General features: G+C 42.2%; 1 protein-coding gene across 1 annotated transcript in view; it reads right to left on the reverse strand.

The window, feature by feature from the left end:
- Positions 1-11,558, reverse strand: part of ZNHIT6 (zinc finger HIT-type containing 6) — a 56,772-nt gene extending 45,214 nt beyond the window's left edge. The window contains exons 1-5 of the mRNA XM_006033856.2: positions 10,903-11,558; positions 8,308-8,373; positions 8,110-8,216; positions 7,941-8,026; positions 6,255-6,358 (exon numbers count right to left, since the gene is read on the reverse strand). Coding sequence (XP_006033918.1) covers positions 6,255-6,358; positions 7,941-8,026; positions 8,110-8,216; positions 8,308-8,373; positions 10,903-11,534 — 995 coding nt within the window. The 5' untranslated portion in view covers positions 11,535-11,558. The remainder of the gene's footprint in view (positions 1-6,254; positions 6,359-7,940; positions 8,027-8,109; positions 8,217-8,307; positions 8,374-10,902) is intronic.

Raw genomic sequence — 11,558 nt, forward strand, 5'->3', positions numbered from 1 at the left:
AAAAACCCGCAGCATCCTTATAGGCTTGGCAGTGCTATGTTGGCTAGCACTATGGAAGAAAGAGACTTGGGGGTCATCATTGACCACAAGATGAACATGAGCCTGCAATGCGATGCGGCAGCTAGTAAAGCGACCAAAACGCTGGCTTGCATCCATAGATGCTTCTCAAGCAAATCCCGGGACGTCATTCTCCCCCTGTACTCGGCCTTAGTGAGGCCGCAGCTGGAGTACTGTGTCCAGTTTTGGGCTCCACAATTCAAAAAGGATGTGGAGAAACTTGAGAGAGTCCAGAGAAGAGCCACGCGCATGATCAGAGGTCAGGGAAACAGACCCTACGATGACAGGCTGAGAGCCCTGGGGCTCTTTAGCCTGGAAAAGCGCAGGCTCAGGGGTGATCTGATGGCTACCTACAAGTTTATCAGGGGTGACCACCAGCATCTGGGGGATCCTATGACCCCAGCTGACTTCCTGCCCTTTGGGCGGGGGGCTGGACTCGATGATCTTCCGAGGTCCCTTCCAGCCCTGATGTCTATGAAATCTATGAAAGTCTATGAAATCTATGAAAATTATGGAGAGAAGGAAGAAGTGAAAAAAAAATCAACATCATTAGAAGTGCTTGACCAACAGGGAATTTTGATAGTTTACTTGATGTTCTTCCATTTGAAATGACAAAATTAATGTTTCTATTAAGTAATTTTCAAAGCATTTGACTGTTCTCTCAACTGTTATATTAACCCAGTTGCAAAAGTTAGCCTTGATTAATGCAAAATAAAACGTACCGCAACAATAAGATTGTTTCATTCATAATCTTATGAAAAAACTTGCCAGCAAATGCCATTCAAATCTGCTTGCCAACAGGAAACTCCTAACTTTAATCATGAAAAAACAATGCATAGTAGAATACATTTCTAGTGACCTCAAATACAGAGAACAAAGTCTCTCTCTATATAAAAGGAAACAGACTGAAAGTCCCAAATTTTTCAAGGTATTGTAACACATGAAGGGCAATTCTGGTTCTAATAAATTCCACTTACAGCATCACTCTGTGACAGATAATGACTCACTAAGGAATGTATCCTATTTGGAAAACAGACACTAGAAGAAGTTTTTGGGTTTTTTTTACGGTATGTGGTATCTGCATGCTCACAAATACAATAGCATCTGCTGTGCAAACGTTTTTCTGCACTTATAAAGCAGGAAAGAGGGAATAGAGAAGTTTGACAAAATACCAGTTATCTTTGAAAACTGATGCATCACTGTCATGACCTACCTTGCTCACAACTGTGCAGCTTAATTTGAGTAGGGGGTTAAGTGTCTACTTCTTTTGATCAGAGTGCCCTAACCTGATTTAGGCAAATGTCCAGTCCAAGTAAGTGACTGGATTCTCTTGTAAAACTCAGAACTCTCATTAAAACAAATGAGCAATAGTTTAAAAGTTAATATGAAGAAACCCTGTTTTACGCTAGTATTACAGCTACAGTTCTAATGATATTAGACAACAGAAGGGACCCCTGCTTTGTTGAAGCGTAACTAATTTCCAGCTGAGATTCAATGTTTAAACAATAAAGTTGTGTTATATCGATTGAAAGCTGAACTAGTCTCCAACTGCACTAAGTGCATTTCCTTTGTAAGGCAAATGGTTTTCCATGGCTTCAGGACAGCAGGACACCTTACTAACCATATATACTGCAATGCAGGTTAGGATTGACGCGTTCTGCAGAAACAAAGGTTAAGTAACCCAAATTTTAACCCTTCTCCCTCCCCCCTGAAACAAAAAAGAAACAAAAATTATTTCACAGAATCAGAAAAGAGGAAAGTCATTCATCAGCTGCTATGAGAGTTAAAGCATCCAGGTTCCTAAAAGATCTTTAGTAAACCAGTATAACAAGTGCTTCAGTTGGGTGTAACTTTACCTCGCATTGATAAGATGCCCCTTCATTTTTATGAGCTACTAAGTTACAATGCACTAGTCCTGCTCTCAGATCATCTGAGAGCAACATTCCAGTAATTCAACTACCTTTCTTCCATTCTTGTGAGCAGAGGGAAAAAAAAAAAAATCACATTGTGATACGGCCCAGATAGTAAGCAAAAAAGCAAAGCTGCACACACAGATTTAGGTTCATCAGCCCTGAAAGCATACATTTAGCTCAAAATATCTTTGCATTTTTGAGCACAGTGTACATCTTAGCATTATTTAAATATAGTACTTTTTCATTATTTTAAAAGTGGTTGAGTATGTACTCCTGGGAAATCTGAAGCATGCTGCTACCAGCATAATGTAAGGGGTGTTGGACAGTATGAGTGAAAATAAAGCAAAGCATAACTTGACTTCTTAAACATGGATAACAACAGGATCTCCAGCCATAATTTCCAGGATCACATGTGATTTCCACTGAATCTAGCCATGCATCGCTGCCATTTCAAAGTCCACAGAACATTTATTCTCAAATAGTTAATTATCAAAGCCAAATATCAACTGACTTAGGCCTTCTTTTTGGGGAAGAATGGGGAAAGAAGACAGCATCATGGCACCTAGGAAGCAGAGAAGATTCCTTTGATGTCATTTCTAAAGCCCTAAAGATCACCTACTTTAGCTTACCACCAGCTACCAAAGTTATGACTCTGCAACAGTTGGCATAAAAGTTGAATAACTAAACTATATGAAGTCCACAGCAGTTTGGTTCCCCAGGCGTGCACAAAAACAGATCTGTCAACCATGAAAAAAATCCCCTTCTCCAGGGGGATGTAACCTTCAGAATCTCTTGTTCATAGGACTCCAGATTTGGATTGAAAACCTTGCATGGCATCCTATGGAGGGATACAATGTATTAAGTACATGGATTCTCCAGTCAAACACTGAACTTAAAGCGACTTCATGCCTGGCCAACACTACATAATTTTATCAGAAGAATTTAGACTCTGCCAGCAAAGCAGAGTGCCCTTGCAGTGGCAGAGCCCCTTCTCTGAGTGAGAGAAGGCTTTTGCTAGCACTGTAGGTTTGTGTAGGCACACTCATCCCTTCTGCCGGGTGGTGGAATCTGTCAAACATCATACACTATTGGAATTTTTCTGGTAGAAGGACAATCATCTTAGCGTCATTTGATATTTTGTGCAAATTACCCCAGTTTTTAGATCAGTCAACCTACTCTGTTCTCTCCTTCCCTAAGGCTCACTAAGTTTCAAGGCAAAGAATTTTCAAAAAGCATGTGGATTATAGAGCAATGAAAGGATAACCTTTAAACAAAAAGTAGTTCTCACCCTCACCCAGAACTGAGCTATTACTCTAATTTAATAAAAGGAGAATAACAACCTGCAAGAAAAGGCAGCCTGCTCAGCCTTGATAAGTAGCAACACTTGCTCCATTATGGATGGAACAGGCACCTGGGATGCATTTCTTTCCCCCAGTGGAAGCTAAATGGCACCTTAAAACTTTTTGTTTTTAAACAACCACCTTTCATATCCATGTTATTCCCACTATCTACAAAGTTATTTGCAGGAAAAAGGGGACTACTTTCTATTAGGTATTAAAGAACAGATGGCAATGCTTTCCCTGGAGAGATTAGAAACCTGCAGTGAAGGACTAACATTTCCAAGCAAAAGATGTCATGGTGCAGAACAAAGCAGGCCATTGCCTTGTTCCATTTTATCCTGACAATACCTAAAATAGTTCAATGCTTAACTATTTACCTACGAGTCATATACTAATCCCACTATAATTTAAAATTCCTTTCAGTTCACAAACATTAGCCAAAGTGAACATTCAATTCAATTTGGCAATACATTCAATCTGCTTTAAGCCATGTATTAGCAGAGGCAAGTTAAAGTATCTTTGTAAGGTAAAAAGGTGGAAAGCCACACTACTTAAGAGCAGCTCATTAGTTTGTGCCTGGCTGTATTCTGCACTGCTGAGCAAAAAGGGAGACCTCATTTGTGCAGCTTGTATGCCCTCTATTCTTACCCACAGATACAAGAACCCTTCCTATTCCACACGTGTATTGGGGTTCTGGCCACTCTGTCACCCCCCCACATTTCAGATGCACGCTCACCTAAGGGCTCCTACAGCATAGCCCAGTTTGAAAGCGGGGTGCAGACATATCCCTACCCTCCCTCTAGATCAGCCCCTGCATCCACATCTCCAGTGAGTCTTCCAGGGAAGACATGCTGGGCTCACAAAACCCTCAGCAGATTCCTCAAGGAAGTAATTTCATCAGTAGTTTGGGGATTCCCAGAAGCAGAAATTCAGTGAAACAGAACTTCTTCCACATCTCTCCATGAAGTTCCTCTACTGTTGGTAGAGGAAAATCATGTGCCAACAGGCAAGGTGGAGGCAAAAAGCCTCTGCACAGATTCATAGATTGTAAGGCTGGAAGAGACCTTAGAAGATCATCGGGTCCAGCCCCCGCACCAAGCAGGAAAGATAACTGGGGGTCAGGTGACCCTAGCAAAGTGAACATCCAGTCTCCTCTTGAAGATTTCCAGGGTAGATGATTGCACCACCTCTGGAGGGAGCTTATTCCACAATCTGGACACCCTGACTGTGAAGAATTTTTTCCTAATGTTGAGCCTGAATCCATCTTCCAGGAGTTTGTGGGCATTGTTCCTAGTTTTCCTATTGGGTGCCCTAGTGAACAGTTGCTTACCAAGCCCTCGATGTATTCCCCTAGTATAGTGGTAAGATTGATGCATGCCAGAATATTATTTGCCCTACTTGCTACAGCATCTCACTGCCAGCTCATATTCATACTGTGGTCTATTATTATCTCCAGGTCTCTTTCATTCGTGGTGCTAGTCAGATGGCTCAAGGTCAGCAGAATTTGGGGATTACTCTGTGGTCTGTCCCGAGGAAATCAGAGATGTTTCCTCACATGTAAAAAAGCAAAAAGAAATCTTAATGATGACTTGAGAGATTTCTTTTCCCCCTTAACCTCTCCTGTGTGTTTTCATGGCAGTCACTTAAGTTAGACAATGCAGAAAACTAAAATTTCTGATACAGCATTAGGTTCTGCTAAGAAAGTTTCTGCACCAATAGGAAACAAACTGCTTTAGCACAGAAGAAGTTAGATTGTTAATTTGTTTTACAAACCTGCTCATTAATTTATTACAAGAGAGACACCTAGTGGTTAGCCACTAAAATTTGACTATGTGATAATTATTCATTACCCATAAATAAGAGATTAGGTGCACAGGAAAACCATTCTGAAAACAAGACTGTGATCAAAACCAATGATAAGCACCCCTCCCTAACTTTTAACTAATAAAGCTAGGTAGGGAAGGGAGGACAGGTAAGAAAGAAGGGACCACTAGGGAAATAACTGCCCCACATGGCTATTAACAGAAGCTAAAAGCATTACTGGTATTTTCCCCCTGAATTAACACTGACATAAATTAACTCTGGATATGCATGTATAGTGCACACCAAAGCACTCGTTATCAAGCCCATGTAGTTTTGTGTTTACAGTATTACATGTTTGAAAGTGTTTCTTTTGGTAATAACCCAGATTTATATTCACTGTCTTGCCCTTCCTGAATGGGAGGGATTTTTAGCAATTGGCACCTTTTCTCTTTAAGCATTTCTTTCACCCTGGAGTACCTTTGAACAGAAAGCAAATTAGTAGTCCTTATTACAGACATGGAGCTTACCAGTATATTATTTCCTTACTGTTAAATGCTGATAACTTTTATTATAAAGCAATGGCTGTCAAAGCTGCCAGATTAAGTTAAACCCAAGAATTCTCTGCAAGGAAACACCAAAGCAAAGCCACTTTTATTAAAAGCTGTATTCCTTTACCACATCTATGTCCACATGTAAAAGCCTATACTTAACTTACTTATGAAAAAAAAACCCAAATACAAAGAAAATGCTTCATTGACTAGCATTACCAATCATAGTGTGATGCCATGCTAATAACTTAAGTGCTTCTTTTTCTGATTAAGCCATTCAGTGAACACTTGGACCAGCTGAAGTCTGGGGAACAAATCATCACTGAAGAACCTGAACAAGCAACTGCACTGAGTACTACTGGGCTGTAAGAGATACCAGCTGCTACCATGTCAGTATGTTTCCCAAGGATCTCTCTACACTTATATTTCAATGCACTATTTACTATCTTACACAAGTCAATCAGAAGAAGTGGCATGTGACCTTGAAAAATCTTTGATCTGCCAAATAAACTAGAGAAGGGAGTGCTTGTGTAACAGTTATTGGAAGATTTTCTTATCAACGTTCCCATGCTTCAAACTAATTAGAAACTCACCTAATATTGAAGAAGGTTGTATTTTCTCTCCTTTTTGAAAATCCAATAGGTAACGTTTTCAAGTGGATGTTGTACTTCCGAGCTCGTCTTTTCAATACATTTATCTACCAGAAAATAAAAGCAAAATAGGTGAAAGATGAAAATACTGATTATTTCTGTCTAGCAAATCTAACACTGAACCAAAAAGAATTGCCCTGGAATGAAAATCTTTTGCAGACACTTTGGAATATAGGATCAACCATATATGCAAATTTGTATTTATAGGCAAAACAAAAGAAATCTCAAAAATCAGGCAGATAAGGTTCTTTGGGTAAATCTGATATCTTTTATTAGACTAACTGAAATACTTGGAAAAATTCTTCTTAGCAAGCAAGCATCACTTCCTCAGCCTGACGAAGGATATTTATACCCAAAAGCTCGGGTATAAGCTTTTATATTCCATCTCCCCCACCTGAAATTTACCGGCAAGCTGAGAAGCCTTGAGGGGGGAGGGGGTGCTATTTTTTTCCACTGAGCTTGCCAAAAGTGTGGAGCCTGCCCACAATTATGGTTTCCGCAAAAAAAAAAAAAAATCGCACAATCATGATTTCAGTAGTTCCCTACTTATAACCCCTAGCATCCCACCATCTCAACACCTTGGATGCATTTAACCTCCTGCCACCATTGTGATATACTGGAAAGTGCTCACCTATGACTCTATAAATTGTCTGCCCTTAACAGAAAGCCAACTTTTTTTTCAATTGTATTTTGCAGCTAGCTATCAACATGGCCTCTTCTCAACTAAGATGTTTCAAAATGACATTTAAAGGTGACCTGCAAAGGGCTAGAACACAATACTGATTTGGTCTCTTTTAGTGTTATTTTGGCTTTATTTTTTTTTTCTTTTCTGTTATTATAATTCCAGGTGTGGACAAACAAGTTACTTTATGTAAGCTATGACAAACTTTGAGCACAGCAGCTACTTCCATGGTAATTGTCTGCATATACACTTCTACTCAGTGAAAGCAGAATAAACTAATTTGTAAATTCTTCAGAATAAAATCAAAAAGCCCAGGCAGTTATCCCAGATAAACTGATGCACTAGAAGTTTACCCTCTAGTTTATCTTAGGTAGGTTCATGTAGCCATATCCTTGAAAACAACAGTAATATAAAGCAGGGGCTGTCTTTGCATTCCTCTTTCTACAGCTCCTTTTTGCTCCCTTGGAGTTTTATATCTAATTTGTTGTGCTCCCTAAACATCACCCTTCCTTTCATGGATAGTTGCATAACAACTGTTTGGCAATTAAAACCATTATTTACATGAGAAAATTTTGTATAAAAATGTTGAAGAAAAACTTTCAAGAATTTTTTTTTATATATCATAGAAAAGCAAAAATAAACATCAATTATTTTTACAACATATAGTTTTAGTAATTACTTTTTAGCAATTAGATTTTGGAGAATGATCACTTCTCTTATACAATGGTGGAGTTTTCCCTTAACTTAGGGCAGCAGAGACAGAATTCCAAGCCTAAAATTCAAGTGCATTTGTACCTTCAGTCCATCACAGAAAAGGACCGGCTACGAAGTTCGGATTTGGAATGACTCCATTTGGTGGTCAAGGGATATATTAGTGGTGGAATCCAAGTTTCTAATCCAGGTCCACCTATACTTTAGACTGACCAAGCTGCAAACTTAAGACTTACACTTTTGTTAGCTGTACGTCTATGCAAAGACACATCTCGAGCAGCACTGTCAGCCAGCCGTCCTACATCTTCCAGGAAACGATAATCTGAATATACAAGGAACAGGAAAAAAACATGTAATGCTAACCTAAAAAGGTGGTGATATTTATAGTTTGAGAAAGATTCTTACCACTTAAAAGGTTCAAATCACTAAATTCATTTATGGAGACAAATGCCGTCTTCTCCCTTACTCCATTACAATTCAGTGCAACTTTGTGTTTCTTTACACAGGGCAAACTGAAGGGATTTAAAAAAGAAAAAAAAAAGTGAAAACTTCCCATCTTCAGGACAAAAGATGACCAAAAACGATATAACATTGATCACGTACCTGCAAGAGTACTTCAAGCAACGGGGACACCTGTACTTTGCTTCCTCTCCCCCACAGCTTTCGCATCTGAAACAAGGAAGGGAATTCTCTTTTTATGGTTTTAGGTCACTGCCTCTGATAAAGGACAGAAATGCTTTTGCTCAAAAAACAGGTTCTTTACATTCAAAAGTCTGCAGTTCAAAATTTTAAGAAGTCATTTGAGGCTTGAAAGCAGGAAAAGAAATATGCTGTAGCTAAGGCAGAGGTTTCAAAACATTTTCCTGGTGTAAGCTGTGACTTTAAAAAGATTTTATAAAACAGAAGGTAGCTGAGCCTCCAGCTCCACTGAAAGTCAAGGAGAACATTTGAAAATCTTCCACTAAAAGAGTAACTAAGGAGTGGCATCTCTTTCATTCTTGATCTCACAGAGCAGGGCTGGACAAACTACAGCAGGCTTGCCACAAGTGGCACAGAAGGGTGGCATGAGGCAGATCAGGGAGCAGGCAGGTAGCACAGTGGCAAATATGGCAGGGAGCAGAAAACAGAGCAGCAGATCAGGAAGTGGAAGGGGACTTGAGTGGCATTCAGGAACCATACAGGGCTGGTTTGTGGCATGTCTACCAAAACGGTTGGCCCCCACTGATATAGACCGCCCTTCCTCCCACCGGCAATCACATAAAAATGTTATGGCCCTAAAACAAATGCTGATATGGTAAACACATATTTGGCTTTTTCCACTGGGCTCTAACAGCTAGATATGATGAAAAGTCAGGCCTATCTGAGTACCAAATCCTCAACAGAATGCATAAGTCAGTAGCAGTATGCAAGTAAAAGAAACACATTATGAAAAAAATATCAATTGTAAAAAAAATGTTACTAAAATTATGGAAGGTGCTGCATTCAATTTTTTTTTTTTACTGGAAAGGTTTTTGATTGAAAAGTGGTATGCTGTTTTTAAGCTAAACTATTTAATGCAAAACGAATGTTCCAGTTCCTTTCAGTTCTTGAAAAGGTTTTTTGATATTTTAACTGGAATGCTTATTGAAATATTTCAATAATAATAATAATAATAATACTTAAAAAAAATCAATAACTACTTCAATAAAAACAATAATATCATGGAACAAAAATGGGTCATTTTTTAACACAGCACAGCACAGCAGAAACAATCGAAATATCTTGCTATTTCCCTCCAAATCCGGGTTTTCAATTGGATCCTGTTAGGCAGACCATGCTTCGCAATATTTTTCCAGGCAAGAAAATTAATCCACATATGGATTATACACATTATACTATAAAGCAGGGGTGTTAATCCTATGGCCCATGAAGCCTGCCATCCTGTCCCCAGGTCTGAGTATACCCACAAAGGGCCGTCCTGGAGCGGCTGGAATGGGCGTCATGTGCAGCACAGTCTGGCTGGGAGCATGTAGTGTGGATTCTAGAAGCGCTATACATAGTGGCTGCCCTGGCCAGACTGCCACATACGGTGCCCACTCTTAACATGCCACACACATTGCACCTACCCTGATAGCTCTGGGACTGCATTGCACATGGCAGTGCCTCCTCTAGCTAATCTGGGATCTGCTTACATGCAGCACTTGCCTCTGTCACATGCAACATAGGTCTCAGACTAGCTGGAGCAGGTGCCATGTACAGCAGGTCCCAAAGCATGTGCCACAAATGGTTCAGCCTGGTTGGGACAGGCACAACACGCAGTGCTGCACTTAGTCAGTCTGGGGTACACACTACACACCCCTGGCTGTGCTGCGCCGCACATGGGGACAGATGAGTTTGACACCCCTGCTATAAAGCAGGGGTATTCAACCTTTTTGAGACTCAAGGAACCCCTTGGAAAATGCCAACTTGCAGTCTTCACCCATGTTTCTGACTAGAGAAGATAAGCAACTCTCCCGTTGCAAAGAACTCTGGAAGACTGCAACAGATCAATGTTTTGGATACCACAAGGTCCTCTGTGAAGTCTCTTGAGTTTATCTTATGAACCATGTTTGCATACTTAGCACTACGTGGCCTCTCACAGAACTCTTCAAAAGATCTCAAGGCACTCTGGGTGCTACGGGCCCCTGGCTGAGAATCACTGCTAGAGTTTTAACACTATTAGAAAGAAAATGGACCTGTTTGCAGGCTGCAGAATGACCCACAGCTTGTGAGCACCCTGGTAAAGAGGCCTGCCCTGCACTGACTCTGTGCAGCAACTCACACCTTTTGGCAGTACTAGAGGCGAAGGGCAGCTGGAGCGCACAGGACCTGTCTGTGCCTGGGGCATGGTCGCAGAATGAGAACACATTCATCTGCCCCTGTGGACATGCAGCCCTGTGCCCAGGACAGGAGGCATGGCATAGATCGGAGGCTGGATCAGGCACGAATCCGCCTTGTGCCGTTGCAGGCAAAGGGCTGAAAAAAACAAACTGCAGGAGATGTAGGAGGTACCCACTGGGACCAGGCTGGATTGGGCAACCACTGCACCCGTGGGTGCAGATCTCACATCCTCATCCCCGACCAGTCCAGCGGGACATGGACAGCCCAACAACACCCATGGTGGATTGGGGGAGTGCAGGGGGGAAGGGAGCAGCTGCTGTAACAGCTCTGGGTGCTCACCTCTGTAGGGACAGCTTCCCACGGCTGTGTGCTGGCTGTACAGTGCTGCCTGGGCCACCCTCTGCACCCAGCCCACTGCGGCTCGCTGCTGCCTCCACTGCCGCTGGCAGAGAAGCCACCTTTGCCTCTACCTCCATGGGAACCACTGCTATTGCTCCTGCCTCCGACGCCAGGGGAGCTGCTGCTGCCACTCCTGCCTCCTCTGCTACCAACACAGAAGGAGATGCCTCTGCAGATGCGTCTGCCCCTGCCTCTATCTCCACTTCCAAGGGAACTGTTGATACCGCCAAGGCAGATGCCTCCACCTCCATGGGAACCGCTGATGCTGCCTCTCCCTCCACCTCCATGGGGACCACTGCTGTTGCTCCTGCCTCTGCCGCCAGGGGAGCTGCTGCTGCCTCCACTACTGCCAACAGGGATGAAGATGCCTCTGCCCCACCCTCCGCCTCCATGCGACCCGCTGATGCCGCCAGTGCCCCCAGCGCCAGAGGAGCTGCTGCTGCCACTCCTGCCTCCTCCAGGGGTCCTGCCGCTGCCTCCACTGCTGCCAAAAGAGAAGGACACGTCTCTGGAGATGCCTCTGCCTCCACCGGTCCCACTGATGCCACCAAGGGAGATGCCTCTGCCTCCATGGGACCCGCTGATGCCGCCAAGGG

The sequence above is a fragment of the Alligator sinensis genome, unplaced genomic scaffold, assembly GCF_000455745.1.
Source record: "Alligator sinensis unplaced genomic scaffold, ASM45574v1 scaffold32_2, whole genome shotgun sequence".
Lineage (NCBI taxonomy): Eukaryota > Metazoa > Chordata > Crocodylia > Alligatoridae > Alligator > Alligator sinensis.